General features: G+C 63.3%; 3 protein-coding genes across 6 annotated transcripts; 1 reads left to right on the top strand and 2 right to left on the bottom strand.

Annotated features, from left to right (window-relative positions):
- Nucleotides 1-1,435: 1,435 nt before the first annotated feature.
- On the bottom strand, nucleotides 1,436-9,945 carry DDHD2 (DDHD domain containing 2; the record flags this gene model as incomplete). Its single annotated transcript, XM_080360167.1, has 15 exons — nucleotides 1,436-1,526; nucleotides 1,764-1,926; nucleotides 2,411-2,575; nucleotides 2,929-3,031; nucleotides 3,103-3,258; nucleotides 3,369-3,467; nucleotides 4,054-4,149; nucleotides 4,335-4,621; nucleotides 4,742-4,950; nucleotides 5,451-5,586; nucleotides 6,659-6,748; nucleotides 7,516-7,636; nucleotides 7,917-8,006; nucleotides 8,534-8,724; nucleotides 9,771-9,945. 15 exons carry the CDS (start codon nucleotides 9,943-9,945, stop codon nucleotides 1,436-1,438), a joined length of 2,172 nt encoding a protein of 723 aa, XP_080216293.1.
- Nucleotides 9,946-14,096: 4,151 nt separating this feature from the next.
- On the bottom strand, nucleotides 14,097-18,633 carry BAG4 (BAG cochaperone 4). Of its 4 annotated transcripts, XM_080360198.1 has the most exons (5): nucleotides 18,529-18,621; nucleotides 17,599-17,826; nucleotides 15,676-15,936; nucleotides 15,064-15,291; nucleotides 14,097-14,585 (listed from the first exon to the last, which is right to left on the bottom strand). In XM_080360198.1, the coding sequence occupies exons 3-5, from the start codon at nucleotides 15,931-15,933 to the stop codon at nucleotides 14,106-14,108; spliced, it is 966 nt and encodes a 321-aa protein (XP_080216324.1). In that variant the 5' UTR covers nucleotides 15,934-15,936; nucleotides 17,599-17,826; nucleotides 18,529-18,621; the 3' UTR covers nucleotides 14,097-14,105. The 4 variants fall into 4 exon arrangements, with proteins under 4 accessions (XP_080216324.1, XP_080216323.1, XP_080216322.1 ...); XM_080360197.1 differs by lacking the exon at nucleotides 17,599-17,826 and having other exon boundaries at nucleotides 18,120-18,633; XM_080360196.1 differs by having other exon boundaries at nucleotides 17,599-18,633.
- A 7-nt stretch (nucleotides 18,634-18,640) lies between these two features.
- LSM1 (LSM1 homolog, mRNA degradation associated) lies at nucleotides 18,641-20,778 on the top strand. Its single transcript, XM_080360199.1, has 4 exons — nucleotides 18,641-18,885; nucleotides 19,208-19,276; nucleotides 19,902-20,017; nucleotides 20,214-20,778. The coding sequence occupies exons 1-4, from the start codon at nucleotides 18,840-18,842 to the stop codon at nucleotides 20,382-20,384; spliced, it is 402 nt and encodes a 133-aa protein (XP_080216325.1). The 5' UTR covers nucleotides 18,641-18,839; the 3' UTR covers nucleotides 20,385-20,778.
- The last annotated feature ends 516 nt before the right edge of the window (nucleotides 20,779-21,294 follow it).

Consider the following 21,294-nt stretch of genomic DNA (forward strand, 5'->3'; position numbering starts at 1 on the left):
CCTTCTCCTGCTCCCATGGGACACACCTGAGCAGCCGGTGGCTCAGGTGCGGAGGAGCAGCGGGTCTGACCCTGCGGTCGGTAAAACCAGCTCCGGTTCCCCTGGGACGGGCGCGGGGACGAACCTGCAACAAAACCTTCCCCGTAGTGCAAATAACGTGGTGGGATGGAGGAGAAACAGGCAGGCTGCGGAACAAAGGCTCCTCGCCCCACGCGGGGCGACAGTCACGGGGGTTTCGGGAAAGCCACCTGGCTCTTCCCAAGGTTGGCGCTGCCGGGACCTCGCGCGCCGGGGACGCGTCTCCCGGTCCCTTGGCGCGGGGCTCCAGCCTCGGCTGGGCGGTTTGGGCACAGGGAGGATGTCCCTGTGTCCCCGTCCCGCTTGAGGCAGAGCTGGGGTCACCGGGACACAGTGTCCGGACTCCCCGGCTCTGGCCTCCAGCGTCACTGGCTGGATGTTGAGTATTTCAAACCCAAGTATCTGAGGTCCTCGCAGCCCCTGCCAGCCAGGCTGCCCGCGGGGCGCAGGTGGGACTGTCCCCAGCCCGGCCGCGGGGGGGTCTGGGGTGACACGTCCCCGCACGGTCACACACGGAGCCGTGTCCTACGCGAGGTGCCCGAGCTGCGCTGGGGACGATGCTGAGGAGCCGCTCGACGTCCCATAGCACAAACCCGCCCTGCAGCTGTCTGACCGGGCGCAGCCCGGGGACACGCGGGCGCTGACGCGGGGCGGTGACAGCGGCTGCGGGGACACGTTCTGCCCAGCAGGTGTGCCCGGGGCTGCGCCCGCGGGACCGCGGTGCCGGGTCAGCGCAGGGAGGTGCCGCCATCTGGGGCTCCCAGCGTGTTTAAGGCTTTTGTTCCTCCAGGTCCCGCTGAGCCGGGAGCAGAGCCCGGCCCGGGGTCCCGGCAGCTCTGCCGCGGTGCTGGGGGGGCGACTGACGACTGACACGTGGAGGGCTGAACGTACGTGTTGCCACAGGGGCTCGCAGGGCACGCGCTGTGTGTGTTCCAGCAGAAATGTCCTCCCATTGATTTTTTTGTTGTTGTTTTCCACCCCCCATACGCAAAAATGGAGGAAAATGGTCCTTATCTCCAGGCAGCAGCAGCAAGTGCTGGGGAAGCAGCATGCGGGACACGGCAGCGGCGGAGGGAGGAAGGCAGAGAAGAGATCCGGACTTTCCTGGTGAGTACTCGGTTGAAGTGGATCTAAGAAAGCGATGGGAGAACATGGGGCAGACAAAACCCACCCGGCCCCCCATACCTCGCAATTAACAGTGTCGGGCTATGAGGGCAGGGAAGCACCAAGTTAAACCCCGGTGCGTCAGACACGGCGCTGTGAGTAAGGAACGTGGCTCCCTCCGTGGCCCAGGTGTCCTGAGGCGTCCTGGGTAGCGCGGGAGGCGCGGGACTCACCCCCAGCGCCGCAGAGCGCGTCACTGGCTCCCTGGCAAGGGCTGATCCGGCGTGATGCCCTGTGTCTGGTAGATCTCCTTCAGAACCAGCAGAACCGTGTCTTCCGACTCCCTGGGGGACGAGAGGGGACACGTGGCTCCGTGTGCCAGGAGAGCCGCGGTGGCCGCGGGTCGGTGCAGCGCTCAGCGGCTGAGCCGCGGGGCTGCTGCCCTGCCCGCCCCTGTGCTGGGACAGAGCGCTCCGGTTTCTTGGTTACGCTTTTCTCATCGCCGTGGCTTTAAAAGCGACGGCGTTCTGCTCACGCCAAATTGGGATTTTTGAAGTCGTGAGGGTGACGCAGAATCTTACCAATAGCACAGGTGCCCCTGCAGGGCGAACAGGTACTCGTTGAAGCTCTCGATGGGCTTCTCCTGCAGCACGTAGTCGATGCGGTTCCCCCCGTTCAGCCTGCCCACGTTGATGGGCGGGGGGGTCTCCTCCTTCGCCAAGGGGGGCTCCTCGGGCTTTGTGTCTGGGGGAGTGAACAAGAGCGATGTGGCTCAGCCAGGGCCACCGCGGCCGTGACAATGCAGCAGCACCGCCGTGCCCTCCCTTCACAGAATCATTTCGGTTGGAAATGACCTGAAAGACCATCGAGTCCAACCATCAACAATCCTGATACAGCTGTTAGAAGGAGGATGCCTGATCTCAACAGAGAATGCTGCCTTTGTCTGGAAAGCTTTTAAAAGCATGGCACAGAAATTGAAGTTCGATGCTAGCGTGTCCACTCGTATGGAATTCTAGAGCCCCTGTTATGCAGAACGTTTAAATTGTTTGTAACTTGATGATGCCGAGAACATTTAGAAGCAACTATATTCATTCATATGAGCTTCAGTAGGGGCGAAACAACTACATTTATCCACATTCACGCTGGAATCAAAGAAGGTGGTAGAAGAAAGGAGACTCCACGCTTCACCTCGTGCATCCCCGGCTCTGCACACACGCCACCCACCCACCTGGCTGCTTCTCGGCGCCGGCGTCGCTCTCGGCTTCGGCGTCGGCAGCGGGCGCCTCCACGGCGGGCAGGGGCCCACGCGTGAAGGACTGCCAGGCCACCCGCAGGGACCCCAGCAGGTTGTTCTTCAGGTCCACGCTCATGCGCGTCAGCCCTTCCTTCAGCTCTGCAACGCAGGGGGTGAGGACATGCTGCCCCGGGGGCACAGGGGCTGCCCTGGGGGAATGGGGCTGCCCCAGGGGCACAGGGGCTGCCCTGGGGGGACAGGGCTGCCCTGGGGTGATGGGGCTGCCCTGGGGTGATGGGGCTGCCCTGGGGGGCACAGGGGCTGCCCTGGGGGGACGGGGCTGCCCTGGGGGGCACAGGGGCTGCCCTGGGGTGATGGGGCTGCCCTGGGGGAATGGGGCTGCCCTGGGGGGCACAGGGGCTGCCCTGGGGGGACAGGGCTGCCCTGGGGTGATGGGGCTGCCCTGGGGGGACGGGGCTGCCCTGGGGGGACAGGGCTGCCCACACCCTTACCCAGGTGCATCCTCTTCCTGCCCTTGTGGTGCGGCAGCAGCATGGGCTCGAACTCCAGGTCCGGGACGATCATGGGCTCGATCCTGTACGCCACCGGGTCGAACTGCGCGGGGAGGGGGACACTGAGCCGGGGCTCGTGCCCCACGGGGTGGGGGCTCTGGCTCCGGTCCCTACCGGGTGGAAGATGTTGAAGAAGCCTTTGCAGGTGGGCAGGCTGTAGTTGGGGTCGATGCGCTTCACCCCTCGCACCGTGAGGAACATCCCAATGGGCGACCCGAAAGCGAAGAAGATGGTGGGCTTGTAGTTCAGCTGAGGGTAGTTGGCCGAGACCTGGGAGGGGAGGAGGGAAACGCGGTTTTGTTTCACGAGACAAACTCCATACTGGCTTCACCAGCACCTGGTTGCCGCGGTCAGAGCACAGAGCTGATCTCGGCCGTTACCTGTCCCAGGCCAACGTCGCGGTATTGGCAATCTCTGCCCGTGCCGTCTGGGTTGCGCTGTGACGGGGACACGGCCCCGGGAGCCGCTGTGTTCTGCTCCTGTGGGGACACAGCAGCGATCCCGCTGGCGGCTGTGGGATAGCGGCACAGCCCACCCGCCTGCGGTGTCACGGCCCACCCGCCCGCGGTGTCACGGCCCACCCACCCGCGGTGTCACAGCCCACCCGCCCACGGTGTCACAGCCCACCCGCCCGCGGTGTCACGGCCCACCCGCCCGCGGTGTCACGGCCCACCCACCCGCAGTGTCACAGCCCACCCGCCCACGGTGTCACGGCCCACCCGCCCGCAGTGTCACAGCCCACCCGCCCGCCGTGTCACGGCCCACCCACCCGCGGTGTCACGGCCCACCCACTCGCGGTGTCACGGCCCACCCGCCCGCGGTGTCAAACTGCCCGCACCCCCATCCTGCCGAACCGCGGCAGCCCCGTCCCGCTCCAGCCTCTCTCGCTGGCGTCTCTGATCAGGTCTCCACCACTTGTTAAGGAGCCCTCCTGCTCCGCCATCGCCCCTACAGGCCGCGGGTGACGTGTCCCCCAGCACGGTGACCCCCACGGACAGCAGCAGCTCTGAGGTGCTCAGCGTCCTCGTCTGAGAGCGATGGGACGTGACCGCCACGAACACAAACCTGCATCTCCGTCTTGGAGCTGATGTAATGAAGTATCTTCATTCTTGGTCCTAAGGGAATTCCCATTTCTTTGAGGTTTCGCTCCGTGCACAAGAACTGGGAAATAAGCAACGCGGTGCTCAGTACCGGAGCAGAGCGGTGTGCGCCGGCGAGGTGCTCCTGTCCTCTGTAACTCTGCTACGTGTGCGAGGGACGCGGTCCCAGGACGACGCGCAGAGGGTGGAAGGACGGGGGAGCAAAGTGAAGAGGAAAGGCGAGAGTCAGCCCGGGAGAGCCCTCACCAGCGCCTGCGGGTCCATCCTCTCCTTCTCAAACACGTCGCAGTATTCGGACAGCTCCAGCTTCTGCAGGATTTCCTTCACCTCCTCAGCACCCCCGCTGCTCGGAGTCGTCCTGGACCCCTGTGAACAGAGCCGGCGGGGACCAAGCTTTTCGCTCACCGATTCTCTCTCGTGTATTTTGGGGTCTGTGCCCCGTGTGCCGCGGGGAGCACGCACCCCTCGGCTGCGCTCGTCCTCCTCGGGCACGGCCTTCTGGTTCGTCAGCAGATCGAACAAGATGAGCGACCCTAGAAACCCGGCGCAGGAACAGACATCAGCGTCTCCCCGGGGAAAAGCCCCAACGCAGCATCTTTGGGTACAACAGCCCAGCGCCCCCCGCGCGCCGGGGCCGGCGGGGGGACCCTCACCCAGGCTGTGCCCCGCGATGGAGACGCCCCCAGTGAAGAGCGGGTTCCTCTGCAAGAACAGCTGGTACAGGCGGTTCATCTCGGACGCCACCGTGTCCACGATGGTTTGGCAATAGGTGGAGCTGTTGTAGAAGAAAACGTCCAGGATGGTGTCGTTGATGAAGTGACGCAGGCGGTTGATGCTGGGCAGGGTGATCCGCTCCAGGTCTCTGCGGGGGATGAGAGCACAGAAGGGACTGTAGTGAACCCCAGTGCCTTCCTGCAGCAGAACACACGTTGGGAGGAGGATTGCCAGCGCCACAGAGGACAAAGCGCTGTCACCCAGAGCCCTGGCTCGCGGCAGGACACGGCCTGTGCTCCTATGCAGCAGGAGTGAGGAGCTTGGCTGCCTCCCCCAGCGCCCCAGCCTGCTCTGCCCATCCCCAGGCTCTGCTGAGCAGCTTTTGGGTGCAGAAACCAGGTATTCGGTTTCCAGAGGCTTTTACCCACGTGGGGTGGCACAGGGTCCCTCCCGATCCAGCCAGGGCAAGGCAGACGCCGATCGGAGCAGGGACCCGCAAACCGGGCTGCAAAAGGACAGCAGGGCCGGGCATGGCACGGGGGTGCCCCCGGGACCCCGTCTGCCCCGGCACCCACAGCTCCCTCTGCGTGCAGGGCCGCCGGAACACGCAGGTTCGGCAGCGCGGGAGGCGGCGCTGCGGACACTCACACGTCCACGCCGGTGGAGTGCAGGGAGCTGTGCCAGTTGACAGGCAGGAACTCCACGCGCCCGATCTGCTGCTGCTCCTGCGCCCTCCTGAAGTGCGCCTGCAGCATCCCCAGCGACACCGTCCTGAAGTCGTTCACTGCAAGAGAGCAGCGGCCGTCACGCAGAGCCGAGGCAGCCCCGCTGTCCACGGCCTTAATGGGATCAAAGGAAAGATCATTACCGGGGGAAATCCCACCAGGGTCTTTAAGCTGCTGCTGCTGCTACCCTAAGACGTTGAATCTTTAACTACGAGATCAGGGGAGGGCTCCGTGTCCTTACATGTGTGTTGAGGGGATTTTGCTGCCCCACATGTAACCAGCCGCCTTTCTGCAGGGCAGGGCTCTAATGCAGCGGTCGGGATAAGAAAGGGACTTTTAGGAGTTAAAAAGATAGAAATATGTTGTGAAGATGCATGTGGTAGAAAGGGAATCCTAAAGGAGGAGATGAACCTGCAGTTACTCAGTTCTGAGGGAGAGAGGCTGATTTCCATCCCTCCAAATGACCAGCAGCCTTGAAAAGAGTTTCATCAGATGAACATATAGAGAGAAGAGCAGACCGCATTAAAGCGGAGGTGCATTTTATAGGAACTAGAGACAGTTGGCTGTGAAAAGCGTCGGCTGATTTCTACAGGCAGAGGGCATTTGGCTGCCCGGCAGCGTCAGTGACGGGCTCTCCTGCAGCATGGAGCGAACGCTAACGAACAGGTCGGACCAGAGGCCTGGGTTTGGTCCTTGTCTGCGATGAGCGCCAGCCCGGCCATGCTGCTCGCGGCTCCCCAGCACCCGCGGCCTGGGCCGCCCTGCACAGCACCGCACCGCTGGTCCAAACCCTCCCCAGGCTGCGCGATGGAGGCGCCTGTTCGCCTTCCCCGCTGAGACTGACCCACAGCAACAGACGGAGCAGGTTACTGAGATCTGGGGAACCATCCTGAGCAGCAGCAGAACGCGGTGACAAAAGGTGGCTGCCCAAAGCTTTCAGGTGGTGGGATTCAACGGGTCAGTGAGCGCGGCGTTCGCGCTGCTCTCAGCAAACGCGGCCGTGCAGCTCGCCAGCGCAAGCGCCGGGGGCTGGAGCGGCTCCCCTTGTCCCATTGCCCACGCAGACGGGGGTTTATGGCTCCACTATGGGCAGCGGGGGGAGGGAGCGTCCCGGCCGCGCTCCGCACCTACCGCACTGCACGATGCTCCTGAACCGAATGTCGCAGGCCGGGCCGATCCCATGCACCACGAACACCAGGTGATCGATCTGCAGCGGCTCCCCTGGGAGGAAGAAGAGTTCAGAGCGGGTGTGACTGCAGGGGGTCCGCGCCGGCGCCCGGTGCCCGTCCTGCTCCTCCAGATCCCGGCGCCCGGTGCCCATCCTGCTGCGCGAGCCCCAGCGCCCGGTGCCCGTCCTGTTCCCCCGGCGCCCGGTGCCCGTCCTGCTGCATGAGCACCCGGCACCCGGTGCCCGTCCTGCTCCACCAGCCCCCGCGCCCGGGTGAAGTTACGGCTCATGCCCTGTCACGCTGCCCACGCACTAGTGTGCATGTGTACTTTCCCGAGGGTGTGCAGGGAAAATGAAGGGGTTCTATGGGAGTAGCTGCCTGTCCTCAGCACGGGGACGAGTCCCGGGGCCTGACTGGGAGCGCTGGGACAGCGGGGAGGGGACGGAGCTGACACAGCTTAGGGACAGCAAAGGCACGTGCCCCAGAAAGTCACCGATGTGTCAGGAAGCGATGAACCCGTGTCCCTGCCAGGGAAGGAGACTCCTGCTTCACCGACACCCCCGCCAAGACCTCAGCGGTGATTTGGGGCTGTGCTCTGGTGCAGGAGCTGGAGCTCACTCCTGCTCCCCACATGCACCTTCATTGACACCGCGGGCACTCTGCCGCTGCGAAGGTTTCTGAAAACCACTCGGTTCCTTCTGGCACAAAACGTTTAGATGTGCCCTTCATTTAAAGGATCTTGAAAGCTTCTGTTGGTCTTATTTGAGAAGAGAGGTTGGAACGCAGCCCCGGCAGCTGCAGGCGGGAGAGCGAGCTCACCGCTGGGGATCTCGGCAGCGATGTTTTCCACCCCTCTCTTCACCGTCCGAGGCCGACCTTGTTCCGTGGGAGTCGAGCCCCAGTCGTCGGAGGCGGCCGTGGGGTGGTAGTGCACCATGAGCTGCGGACGAGAGAGCCCGTCACCCGGCTGCTGGGCGGGAGAGGAGAAGCCCTGCTCGACCGCCGGCCGGGACACGGGGGGACCCGACGCGCCGAGAACCAACGCGAGGCGCGAGGCAGAGTCTCTGCGGGCATCGCCCTCCGCTCGGCACGGGGGACGGGAATGCGGGTGGATAGAGCTGGTTTCTCAGCAGCCGTGGTTCACAGGAACAGCGTAAAGCCAGGCGCTCACAAGGACGGCAGGGCTGTCCTCGCCGGGCAGCACAGCGGCCCCTCCTCACCTTCGGGTTATGCAGGATGATGATCTCCCTGCTGGGGGACTCCAGTTTCTTCTTCCACTCATCCAGGGTCACAGCGACCATGTACGCTTCCTGAGGACGAGAACACGCTCCGTGAGTCAGTCGCGAACGTTCAGCCACCCAGGACACTCCCACCCATTTCATGGTATCTTATCAACACACTTTGCGCAAGAGGCAAAGGAATCAGTCGGGTCGGGCTGGGGGAGCAGTGGGGTCACCGGGGTATCGCCTGCTAAAGAATGGTGTCTTTTGGTGAAGCTATTGAGGGTGATTGTCATGAGAGTCAAACTGAAGCTGGAGCAGATGGGTGAGGAGGAAACAAGCCAGGCTGCTGCGGCAAGGCCAAGGGCGAGCACAGAGCAGCGGGCACGGGGCAGGGGACGGGGCGGCCGCCCAGCTCCGGCCGCCTGGGAGGGAAACGGTGCCAGTGCTGAGAGTTACGGTAATCAGCTGCAAAAACACCATGCCAAAGCCTCTTTCGAGTTCATGTCCTCAGGCGCGACTCTGGTGGCAGTTGCCCCATACGGATTTTGGGACATTGGGGCCAGTATTTGACAATGCAAAGCCAAGCTGGACGCTGCCAGGAAAAGCGTCTTTACCTCCAGCTCTTCGCTGAAGGTCTCCGAGTAGGGAATATACTTATTGTCCTTGTCTCCCTTGTAAAACCAGGTGCAGCGGCGCACTTCGGACACCTCCTCGTCCCAGTACACGGCCACGCGCTGCCGCTTCTTCAGGTGCACGTCGTACCTGCCCCCCGACGTCGGGACAACCAGGTCCTCATCGTCTCTCCCTGCAGGAACCAAGGCCTGGGATTAATCGTGGGAGGACCAGAAAGGCAGAGAGCCGAGGGATGACACAAGATATGAGCATCTTCCGCGGGCAGCACACAGGAGCACGTGGACACCAATGCTCTCTGTACCCGAGCGCAGAGAACGGCGTCGCGGGCGTCCCAGGACCGATGCCCCAAGTCCAGCTTCACCAGAGGCAGAAGGTAAGATGAAGGCGTTAAGCTACAACTACCTTCCTCTCTAGTTCAGGCTTACATGGACTCTTCCTGCCTCACTTAGATGATACAATGCGAATTTGTGGCACGGGGAAAAGCATTGTGTAATGGTGGAGGTGCGCGTCCCCGGGTCTCTGAGCCGCTCCCCTCTAACAGGGAGAATTCTGCATAGATCCCGGGACAGGCTTCACATTCTGCTCATTCAGCTGCCTTTGGGCTTTGCTGGCGGAGCACCGTGCGGGTTCTGGGGAGAGCCCCGGCGGCAGCGGTGATTTCGGCACCGTCCTGGCCGCGGGCTGCAGGGACGGGCGGTTTTCGGCAGCCAAAGGGCCTCATCGCGCGTGGTGCCGCTCGGAGCAGAGCGCAACCCATGGTGTCCACACAGAGGAAATCTCCCCAGTGGAATTTCTGCCCTCCCACCCACGCTAGATGCGGTATGATTATATATAATTTAGAGCGTATATCAAATGAATGAGGTCAGACCATTCAATGCATCCGGACAGCTTAGTTATTCATGTGTTTACAGCTCCAGGAGCGGGGGCATCGCTAAGAGAAGTCACTTTAACATTCCCAAAGGAAAATCCTGCATCCCAGGCGGCCGCCGCGGACGTGCCCGGGGAATTTCCTCGGAGGCGCAGCCAGCGCTGCCCCGAGCGCACACCTGATGCTGCCCCCTCGCCCCACCAGCCGCTCCCTCGCAGCGATTTTAAGAGCAGAGAAGAGGTATTTAGAACCAAAGGGCAGTTTAAAAACAGCAGCGGCAGGAGCCGCGGGGCGCGGTGCCGGAGGGGGTGCCCGGGGTCTCCCCGCGGCTCGGGGGGGTTTCTCCCTACCTGAGCCGTGCGCCTCTTCCAGCCGCTCCGAGTCCTGGGCGCTGAAGGGGACCCAGCGCTCCCGGGTGTCCGTGACCTTGCGGTAGAACCAGTGCGGAGCCACCGCCTCGTATCTGCCGGCGGCGTCGGGCTCGGCGGGGGCCGGGGGGGGCGGCGGCGGCTCCCGCGCAGCCATGGTGCCGCAGGGACCGGCGGATCGAACCGGCCTCGGAAACGCCGATTCCGCCTCAAACGCAAAACGCGCTCCCGGGGGGCCGGGCGCCCCCGCCGCCCGTCGCGCACACGCGTGGCCGCGGCTGTGACCCCCCCCCCCCCAGCCCCGGTGCTGCCTCCGCGACTGAGGCGGCTGCTCCGGCGGCAGCGCAGGCCCCGGAGACCGCCCAGCCCGGGGCGGTGCTGCCCGGCCCGCTGCCGTCACGCGTGGGGGCGGGCGGGGACGGAGCGGAGCCCTGCCCGCCGCCCTGCCTGCAGCCTGCCTGCAGCCTGCCTGCGACTGCTGCAACTGCTGCCTGCAGCCTGCCTGCGACTGCTGCCTGCAACCTGCCTGCAGCCCCTGGTGCACAAACCCCTGCCTGCAGCCTGCCTGCAACTGCTGCCTGCAGCTTGCCCGCGACTGCTGCAACTGCTGCCTGCAGCCTGCCTGCGACTGCTGCCTGCAATCTGCCTGCAGCCCCTGGTGCATAAACCCCTGCCTGCAGCCTGCCTGCGACTGCTGCAACTGCTGCCTGCAACCTGCCTGTGACTGCTGCCTGCAGCCCTGCCTGCAGCCGCTGCTGCACAAAGCTCTGCTTGCAAGCCCCGCCGGCAGCCCTGCCCGCTGCCCCGCCGCACAGAGCTCCTGCCTGCAGCCCTCAGGAGGGCTGTGCAGCCCAAGGGGGCCCATGCCCAGATGCCACTGCAGGCAGGTGATGCCAGCGCTAATTAGGACTCTCCAGCCCAAGTCTTGACCTCAGCCGGTTGCTGTGCCCCTAGGATGGGCACGGGCAGGCAGGGCTGCGCGGTGCTGATGTGGCCGGGAAGCACATGCCTTTGTGCCGGTTGCTCCCCATGTGTGCCATGGGCAAACACTTGAGCATAGGCCGTTCTGCAGCAGAAACCACGAGGCACTGACCTAATGTTTGTTTTTCAGTCCTCCTGTGCCCCTTTCGCCTCAGCGGAGGTTGAGAAACCCTCCTGTGGCAGCGGGTGCTGCTTGTCGGAGCGACAGGAAACCCCGGAATGAGAGTTTGGTTTCTGTAGAGATGAGCCCTGCGATAAATCCAGAGGCGCGCTTTCTAATTTGGGGTTTTGTAATGTGGGTGGATGCTCTCAGATAAACCAGTCGCCAGGAATTCTCATCCCAGCGCTCACCGCGGTTACCGGCTGGGGAGGCCGAACGGCCGGGAGAGCTGAAACCCGCGCACGGCGAACGGGGGAACCGTGGCCGCGCAGGCTCAGCTCCGCGCCGCGGCTGCCGCGGCTGCGCTCGCCGGCCCGGCCGTGACCCGCTTTGCTCCTGCCGTGCAGATGGGAGGTGACGGGCACAGACGCGGGTCCGTCAGCGGGAGGTTTCTGTAGATGTGGAAGGGATGCCCAGACCCCCACCCCGGGCTCAGCTTTGGGGGTACACGCACAAACCCCCCGTCTGCCCCGGGGATGCAGCGACGTCACCCGCAGCCACGTCCTCTCACAGAGCCGGTCGAGCAACCAGCCCGCTGAACCAGAACCTGCCATCCCAGCCCACTTTCTGTGCTCTTCCATGCGTGTTAACCGTAGGTTTACATAACCCTCTCCACGTCCTGCCCGCGCGAGGACTTCGACTCTGGAATCTTGCAAAGGAACGCGCTTCCTTGGCAGATTCGGCACTGAAGGAGAAGCCCATCTCCTTCCTCCCAGACTTTGGCTCGTGTGGCATGCACACACGCTCGCTGTTTCTGATGGACAGATAACGATATTGCTCTCACCACGTCTCCGCAGCGGGAAACCTTTGTCCCAGGCGGCGCAGCGCGGGCGGCACAGCGGCCGAGCGCACGGGGCGTCCTCGGCACCCGCAGCCAGCGCCCGCGGCTCCGGCGCGGCTCCGGCCTCCTCACCGGGAGGGAAACGAGCCGCGGAGCAAACAGGATGTGACAAACAATGCGGGTTTGTTCCTGATGCGACTCCACTGAAGCGAATGAAGGGCTGATTCAGCAAAGCAGGGCATATGCAGCCCATACGCACCCACTGGGGCCGAACGGTCCTGCTTGCTGTGCCGAAGCGTGACTTGCGCCATCTCTTGCAGCAACAGATGTCAGACTTCGGCCAAATCCTGCGCAAAGGGAACCCAGGCCTTTGTTTCAACAGCTGTACCGACCAAATGGAAAAAAACTAATGTGGGAACGGAGGAAGAAATGAGCTCTTTGGTGACTCCCTACAGAGCACAAGCGGCTGAGACCGTGTCCGGGACGCGGGCAGGACCCGGAGCGGCTGCGGAACAGAGCAGGGCGGCCACGGGTGTCACCAGCGCTGCCTCCAGCCCCCAGTATGAGATTCATCGCTCTTGACTTTTGTAGAACGTGACAACTAAGGTCTCTTTGGGTACTTACAGCCCTGCTCTACTTTTCCATCTCCTTCACAGCCAAACCTTGCGGGAAATGCTGAAGGATCAGAACAGGACTCTGTAAATCTGGAACTGAGTGTGCTAGGACCCCGCAGCACGAGGACCGGGCTCTGCCCCTGCAGTACACATTTCTTCAGAGCAGGTGATGGTTTTCTTGCCCATATTCCCATTCAAAAAAACCTAAATGACGTTATTACTGTACCAGGCTAATTCAGTGAACCCGCAGCAGTGTCTCGGGAAAGATCTTGGGGCACTAGAGGCAACAGGACTTCCAACTGTAAGATAAAACAAAAGGAGTGCAGAGGCACCACGGTGCTGCTCTTCATCCTCTGGGTTTAAAGAGCCGCTGGTACCGAGGCCCGTTGTGTGGAAATGGTCCCCACGGGACACCGACCCCTGGGACACCCCCAGACGAGCATTCCCGGAGGTGACGCGCTGCGTTTTTCTGCCGAGACAGCCTGTCCAGCCATGGGTTATGGGCCGAGCTACACACCCTGCCCAGAACCTCTTTTTTAAAGAAAAGAGACTTTGAGATGCCCTAATTACAAAATAACATTTATAAGTTGTGAGGGTTTATTATCTGGTCACACAGAGCGACGATTCACACCGCGCGCTGCAACCGGCCGGTGCACAGCGGCGGAGCCGGCCCGTCCCCGCGCCACCCGGCGCCACCGGTGCGGCCTCACGGAACACACAACTCGCACTGTTGCGATTAGAAAGCGGATCTTCGTCCAAGTGAGCTGGGAAGTGTTTCCAGCGTGCGGCTGTTCCGGCTGCTCTGCCCGGACATCGCTCCTCTGCTCGTGTCTTTCCAGCGGCAGAACCGCGACTGGCCCGGGGGACACTGGGGACCGGCTCTTCACGGCAGGAGCAGCAGACGACGCGACACCGGTTTGCACCGACCTGGTCCCGTTCTGCAGCACTCGGGTGTCGCCACTCGGGCGCACTACAACCCGACAAACGCCCAGGACGACAGGAGTTTCACGGCGAGAAGCTGAAGCTGAAGCTGCAGGCGGTGACGGGCGGGCTCTGGGTTCGTGGCCGCACGTTGCGCGGCTGTGACCACGTGCTGCCAGCGTTGGGGCTGTGACCACGTGCGGCCAGCGTTGGGGCTGTGACCACGTGCGGCCAGCGTTGCGGCTGTGACCACGTGCGGCCAGCGTTGCGGCTGTGACCACGTGCGGCCAGCGTTGGGGCTGTGACCACGTGCGGCCAGCGTTGGGGCTGTGACCACGTGCGGCCAGCGTTGGGGCTGTGACCACGTGCGGCCAGCGTTGCGGCTGTGACCACGTGCGGCCAGCGTTGCGGCTGTGACCACGTGCGGCCAGCGTTGCGGCTGTGACCACGTGTGGCCAGCGTTGCGGCTGTTTGCAGAGCTGCCGCGGCTGCGGAGCCGCCTGCACACCGCGGCTCCTTTGGGGCACTTTGTACAGTGATTTTCCTCCTGCTGGTGCCGGGGACTCGGATCCCCAGCGACGCCACCCGTGCGTACCTGCGGTGCTGCTGCTCTCCCAGAGCCTGGAACAAACGAACGACTCAGTCTGCTGCTTCAGACCTCCCTTAATTTGTCCATTGCCGAGTGCTTTGTTGGGGCTGGGCATCTGTTTTGTTTGGGGCTTTTTTTGTGGCTTTGTTTTTTTAACTCGGGGCTTATTGCTATTCCATTGTCAATAGTGCGGAGCAGAAAGAGCTGATTTAACAGAGCTAGAACTCTCTGGAACCGCGACAAGGGGCTGTGTGTTGTGGCTGACGTGATTTCACAATCCCTTTCTCTCCAGTTGTTCCAGTATGGACTGAATTCTGTGGACGGACTCTTTCCTGGCCTGCCGGACACTGTCCTGGCCCCCGGTCTCCACGGAATCCAGCTCCAGCAGCAGCTTGGTCAACATCTCCTCCAGAAGCCGGTAGGATTTATCTGTCTTTTTCCCTACAAACTCATCCACCTCCTGCTCCAGCCGCTCGGCCGCCCCCATCACGTGGAGGATCCTCTGGATCTCCGGCTGGGCGGCTGCGGGATTTGCAGAGGGCTGGTCAGTGGGTTTCAAAGCAGCCTCCCGGCTCCCAGCCCGCGGTTTCCGCCGCGCAGCGTCGTACATCTGGGGCTGGGCGCTGTACTGCACTTTGGGGCTCGGGGCGTGCGCCCTGTGCTCATTCATTGTCCCCGAGTGCTGGTGGTTGACATCAGAATAGTAGCTGTGTTGGTCTGCGCTCTGCTCGGCTTGGTCGTAACCTGCATCCTGCAGTCAGACGGAAAAAAGACAGATCTTTAAGTGCATCTCCCTTAAAGCCGGGTTTAATCTTGCTCTCGAAAGGCAGCCAGAGCAGGGTGGGATCGGGTGCGGGTGACACGGTCACTGCCCTGAGGTGTGCGTGCCCGCGGGGGGCAGAGCGGCTCAGCGCGGGGTCACCGGGGATCCGGGCGGCATTTCTGAGACCGTCACACACCGTGATGTCACAACACGTCACGGCCCCGCGGGCTGGCACCCCGGGGGCTGCTCCTACCTAAACTGACCGTGCCTGGACTAAGGGGCATCCCCAGGGGAGCGAGGCTTGGAGGAAAGCTCTATCATCTATAGTAATAATAATAGTCATAGTAATAGCAATAGCAATAGCAATAATAGTAGTAATAATAATAATAATAATAATAATAATAATAACAACAATAATACACGGTTAGCGGCAGCAGGGAAGGCGCTGCAGAAGCATCGGTTGTACCTTTGTGTCCCAGGCCGGGGGGTGGGCAGGGGCTGCGCTGCCGGCCCAGGGCGGGTGCGAGTCGGAGCTGAAGGGGTTCCCGTGCCCGGGGGCCGCGGGCCAGGCGTAACGCGCCCCATAGACGCTGGGGAGGCCCCACGTGTCCTCCGGGGCTCGCAGCTGCGGCCCCTGCAGCGTGACCCCCGGGTTGTCTCCGTACGGATACTGCGGGATGGGCATTCCCGGGGTCTGCAAGAAAAGGGGGGGACAGGCGTTACCCCCGGAGTCACCCCAAGCACCGTTCCCTCCGGACAGCCCTGGGAACGGCCACAGCATCACCTTTGCTGCCCAATTCCTGCTTTCCTGACCCACAGGCTTGGAGTCTCTGGAGAACAGGGTGACCATCAGTTTTCATAAGAATAAAAACCATAATAATAAATATAAGAATAAAACATTTATAGGAATAAAAAGTACAAGCTGCGCAAGGCACAGCAGCCACACGGAGCCGTGGATCGCCTAGAGGACACACTGGGGGTGCTCCCTCTGCTGGGGCCCCCACAAAACCACTTCTTGTGCCCCGGGAAGCGCCATGGCCGCTGTGGCCATAGCTGTGGCCACTGCCCGGCCTCCTACCTGCGGGGGGGAGTAGCCGGGAACCTGCTGCCTCCGGAGCGAGGAGCCTTCGGCGGCGCTGTCCAGCGGGACGTAGTTCCAGGGGGGAGCGGGCGACGGGGGCCGGTACATCCCCGCTGAGTCCATGGGGTAGGGGGCGCGCGGGGGCCCGGAGCAGTAGTACCCCTGTGTCTGTGGCAGCCCCGCATAGGGGGTGACAGAGCCAGGAACCGGGGGGTACGGGGAGCCGTAGGCTCCATTCATGTAGGGAGAATCCATCGCCTACGGAAGAGCAGAGGAGAGGTGACGGGACATGGGGCAGAGGGGATGCGACAGGGGGCAGAGGTGATGGGACACAGGGATGGGACATGGGGCAGAGGGGATGGGACACAGGGATGGGACACAGGGCAGAGGGGATGGGACACGGAGCAGAGGGTATGGGACACGGAGCAGAGGGGATGGGACATGGGACATAGGGATGGGACACGGAGCAGAGAGGATGGGACACAGGGCAGAGGGGATGGGACATAGGGCAGAGGGGATGGGACATGGGGCAGAGGGGATGGGACATGGGACATAGGGATGGGACACGGGGCAGAGGGGATGGGACACGGAGCAGAGAGGATGGGACATGGGACATAGGGATGGGACACGGGGCAGAGGGGATGGGACATGGGACATAGGGATGGGACACGGGGCAGAGGGGATGGGACACGGAGCAGAGAGGATGGGACATGGGACATAGGGATGGGACAGGGGGCAGAGGGGATGGGACACAGGGCAGAGGGGATGGGACATAGGGCAGAGGGGATGGGACATGGGACATAGGGATGGGACATGGGGCAGAGGGGATGGGACACAGGGCAGAGGGGATGAGACATGGGACATAGGGATGGGACACGGAGCAGAGGGGATGGGACACGGGGCAGAGGGGATGGGACACGAGGCAGAGGGGATGGGACATGGGACACGGGGATGGGACACGGGGCAGAGGGGATGGGACATGGGACATAGGGATGGGACACGGGGCAGAGGGGATGGGACATGGGACACAGGGATGGGACACGGGGCAGAGGGGATAGGACACAGGGCAGGGGGGATGGGACACGGGGCAGAGGGGATGGGACACGGGGCAGAGGGGATGGGACATGGGACATAGGGATGGGACATGGGGCAGAGGGAATGGGACACAGGGCAGAGGGGATGAGACATGGGACATAGGGATGGGACACGGAGCAGAGGGGATGGGACACGGGGCAGAGGGGATGGGACACGAGGCAGAGGGGATGGGACATGGGACACGGGGATGGGACACGGGGCAGAGGGGATGGGACATGGGACATAGGGATGGGACACGGGGCAGAGGGGATGGGACACAGGGCAGAGGGGATGGGACACGGGGCAGAGGGGATGGGACATGGGACATAGGGATGGGACACGGGGCAGAGGGGATGGGACATGGGACACAGGGATGGGACACGGGGCAGAGGGGATAGGACACAGGGCAGAGGGGATGGGACACGGGGCAGAGGGGATGGGACATGGGACATAGGGATGGGACACGGGGCAGAGGGGATGGGACATGGGACACAGGGATGGGACACGGGGCAGAGGGGATAGGACACAGGGCAGGGGGGATGGGACACGGGGCAGGGGGCTCTGATCCACCCAGCAACAGCCCGGGGACAGGACTGGCCCTTCCCGCAGTGTCTAACTAAGGGGTTCCTTTGTCCCTGGGCCGATTTGCCCCAGTTTTAGGTTTTTCTGCTCTAACGTGGCTTTCTGTCAGCACTGACTGCCCATGGGCTGCTCCCACCGCCCCCGCAGCACGCTCGGGGACACCGGCAGAGCACTCCAGATTTGTCTGCAGGGCGGGAAGAGGAGGGGATACCCCAAGCTCAAGCATGCTTCGCTTAGCTAAGCCTTGCTCAGAAATACACATACAATTCCTCGCAGCAAGAGGCTCTTGGGAGGTTCAACCAAGTCAGTTTAGTCACCGACTGGGGGATGAAAAGGAAAACACTCCGGGAAAAGCGCATTTCCTCGCTCGATCAAGACCAACCGGTTCTGGGCCCCAGGGTGCTGGGGTCACCCAGCCCCAGGTCGCACTGCGGCCCTGGGATCCCAGAGCTTGTGTGTGCAACGTCTGTACGTCCGTCTGCGAGAACTTATCTGAGAGCATCCAAACAATTGATGTGTATGGAACGTTTCCATCCGCCCATAGCGGAGATAATTAAGCATCGGGGTTCCGGGATGAGTCCCCGTAGCTTTGGGCAAAGCATTTTTTCGCACGTGAGCTGTTCCACGGGTGACGGTGTCACCCGCGTGCCGGGGTTTACGGCAGGACCGCACAGACCTACACACCCCATAGATCCCAACGAACCGCAGCACAAGCGGCAGCGAACGGGGACGGCGCCGTTCCCGCGGGGAGCTCCCCGTTAAAATCCCCGCCCTGGAAATGTCACCTTGAACTGGATACGACGGTAAAACTTCCCCGCGTTCGCCGGTTGGTGTGGTTTTCTGCCGTTAACATCCGCCCAAGCCCCGGGGAAACGGGGGGAGCGGATTTTTCATGCGAAACGGCTCCTTTTGGCAACCGAGCGGGGAAAAGCACCCCATGGGCCGCGGGGAAAGGCAGGGACGGGCTGAAGGATCCGGGCGGCGCGTCCCGGCTCGGTGCCGCCGTCCCGGGGGTGCTCTAGGGGGGCCGGTACCGGCCGCGCAGCGCTGCCCGGTGCAGCCGGGGGACGGACCCGCGCCTGCCCCCGCCCCGGCCACGGCGTGGGCTGCAGCCCCGGTGGTTCGGCTCAACGGCCGGGATCGGGGCGGCCGCCTCCCCGCCGCCCGCCCGGTCCCCGCCGCCCCCGCCGTTACCTGCGCGGCCGCCGGCGGGCGGCAGGACCCGGGGGGCCACGGCGGGCCCGGCTCGGCGGCACGGCCGCGGGGCTCCATGGCCGCCGCCCCGCCCCGCCCCGCCCCGCCGCCAATGGCCGCTGCCCGGCCCCACCGCCAATCGACGGCCGCGCCTCGCCGGCGCCGACCAATCAGCGTCCGCCCCGGGCGCACGGCCGGCGCGTCTTAAAAGGGCGGGCCAATGTGGGGCCCACCCGGCAGCGGGGCGGTTCCGGGGCGGCGGCGGCTCCGGCGCATGGCGGCGCTTCCGCTGGGGGCGGCGCGGCGGCACCATGAACTACATGCCCGGCACGGCCAGTCTCATCCAGGACATCGACAGTGAGTGCAGCGTGCGGCCGGGCCGGGCCCTGCCCGCGCCGGGAGCCCCGGCCCCGGGGGCACCGTCCCCGCCGGGCGGCCGGTCCCCGGCGGTGCTGCCCTCCGGGGGGGCTGGACCTCCCGTTGTCTGCGGGTCCCGCTCCCCGTGGGGCGGTCGGACCCCTCCTTTCCCAGGGGAACCGCCCCGCTGTGCGCACCGGTCACGCGTGGGGCGTCCGCGCTCCCCGGGGCCGGTTAACCGGCCATCCCCGGTGTCCCCCCGGTGCGTGCGGAGGGCGGGGGGCGGCCGTGGCTGACCCCTCCCGCGCTCCCTGTCCCGCAGAGAAGCACCTGGTCCTGCTGCGGGACGGCCGGACGCTCATCGGGTACCTGCGCAGCATCGACCAGTTCGGTAGGTCCGCACCGGGGGGGGTTTAGGCCGGGATTTGGATGCAATCCGGTGCCAGCCGAGTGCGGGGGCTGCGGGGAGGAGGAGCAGAGCCCGGCGGGGCCGTTTGCATGAGCCGGGGAACGTTCCCGTGTCTGGAGAGGCCGCGCTTACCGGAGCAGCTCCCGTCCCAAACGGTGCTGCAATGGTAACGAGGGTTTGGATTTGGGGGGAGTTCGGATTTGGAGGGGAGTTCCCTGTTTCATGGTCCCTGCTCAGCTGCACCAACTGCCCGCAGCAACGACCCCGTCGTGTGCTGGTCCGGTGCATTTTCTTAGCTGAAATCAACATGAGTTTAAATCAGTTTCATAGTGCGTAAAGTGATGTGGTTGCAGGTTGTGTTTTTGGAGTGTGTTTGCATTGTGGGTTAAACCCCCACCTGTGTGTCCACTGCAATTGGTGTTTCACGGAGATTTCTCCCAGAACCAGCTGCTCTTTCCCCCGGTTACATCCAGCACTGGTGCTCTGACATCTCCTTTTGAGCCATTGCTGCTGTGGGTTTTCCGCCTGGGTGGGATGCAATGTTCTTCACAGCTAGAAAATGTAGCAAAACATGGATTATTTTCTCTCTGCCTCTCGATCGCTGCAGCAAACTTGGTGTTGCACCAGACGGTGGAGCGCATCCACGTGGGCAAGAAGTATGGGGACATCCCTCGAGGCATCTTTGTTGTGAGAGGCGAGAACGTCGTTCTGCTGGGGGAAATAGTAAGTAGGCGGCTCGCTCTGCCTGCTCTCACCGCAGCTGCGTGTCCGTGCGTCTGTCTGCTGTGAAATACGGTCGCTGCCGTCCCCGCTGGCTTTTTGCCCCTCCAGACCGAGCTGCCCCACGGATGCTGGAGCGTCCCACGAGCGGCGCTGCGCGGGCTGCTGCCGAGGGGCTGAGCGGCTGTTCCTCTTGCAGGACCTGGAGAAGGAGAGCGACACGCCTCTGCAGCAAGTGTCCATCGAGGAGATCCTGGAGGAGCAGCGCGTGGAGCAGCAGGCCAAGCAGGAGTCGGAGAAGCTCAAGGTGCAGGCGCTGAAGGAGCGAGGCCTCTGCGTCCCACGGGCGGACACCCTGGACGAGTACTAGACGTGCCAGCGCGCGGACCTTTCCCCCGCGGCAGAGCGAGGGGCGCGCTGTGACCCGCCGCGGGCGGGGGGATCTCCTCGGGAAGGCGGTTTTTATTTTCAGGTTGTGTTTTCTGTGGCGCGAATAACTGTAAAACAAAATCACGCCATCGGTTTCTCCTTGCGGAGAAGGAGAGAAAGGCATCGGGCTGCCCTTCGAGGCGGGCAGGGGCACTGGGGAGCGCCAGCGGTTTTGTTCAGGAGGCAAATGGCTTGGTCCTCTGGGTTTGTTTGCGTTTTCCTCCTCTCATGACTCTGGGCAAGAGTTTTCCTTGATGTGTAAATAAATCCTTGATCTCACCAAGACTGCTTTGCCCGTGTCTGGGGCCGGACGCCTTCCCCTCTCTTGGGACGAACATCCTTGTGCCAACTCTGGTCCCTGCACAGGGGGAAATGGGCCCTTGGTCCTGCTGTGAGAAGCTGAAGGATGTGGCGAGATCCCTCCCTCTGGGGTGAAGAGCAGGACCTGGGGATTCCCTGCACCCCAACAGGGGCTGCTGGCTCCCCCAAGCTGGGCTGAGCAGCTCTCCAGCAGCTGAGCCCACTAATTACCCACTAACGAAGAGCTGCCACAGGGCTGGTTTCTCGGTGCTGGAGGAGCTGGTGTGGCTGCAGCAGGTACAGGGACCTTCATATCCCAGGGCTGTTGGGTGCATGCAGTGACGGGTGCACCTTTGTGGGGCTCACAGGGGGGCTCGGGGTGTCCTTGCGAGAGGGTTGTCTCTTGTGAAGCGGCTCGTTCCTTTGCAGGAGGAGCCCAGCTCTGCACCGGCTACGAACAGGTCTGGCTGCTGCGCTCCTGGAAAGTAAACAGCCGGGTTGCCCCCCCGCACTGACCGGCTCGGAAACGTGTTTCCCCGCACCCCGGGGGC

Source organism: Nesoenas mayeri, assembly GCF_963082525.1.
Source record: "Nesoenas mayeri genome assembly, chromosome: 27".
In the NCBI taxonomy this organism is placed as follows: Eukaryota; Metazoa; Chordata; class Aves; order Columbiformes; family Columbidae; genus Nesoenas; species Nesoenas mayeri.

Excerpts from the sequence above, each read along its gene's own strand:
- BAG4 (XM_080360195.1), bottom strand. The coding sequence starts at position 18,606 with ATGGAGCCCCGCGGCCGTGCCGCCGAGCCGGGCCCGCCGTGGCCCCCC. Across the intron at positions 15,937-18,528 it reads GCCCGCCGGCGGCCGCGCAG|GCGATGGATTCTCCCTACAT; the intron begins GTAACGGCGGGG and ends GCTCTTCCGTAG. Across the intron at positions 15,292-15,675 it reads CCGGCTACTCCCCCCCGCAG|ACCCCGGGAATGCCCATCCC; the intron begins GTAGGAGGCCGG and ends CTTTTCTTGCAG.
- LSM1 (XM_080360199.1), top strand. The coding sequence starts at position 18,840 with ATGAACTACATGCCCGGCACGGCCAGTCTCATCCAGGACATCGACA. Across the intron at positions 18,886-19,207 it reads TCTCATCCAGGACATCGACA|AGAAGCACCTGGTCCTGCTG; the intron begins GTGAGTGCAGCG and ends CCTGTCCCGCAG. Across the intron at positions 20,018-20,213 it reads TCGTTCTGCTGGGGGAAATA|GACCTGGAGAAGGAGAGCGA; the intron begins GTAAGTAGGCGG and ends TTCCTCTTGCAG.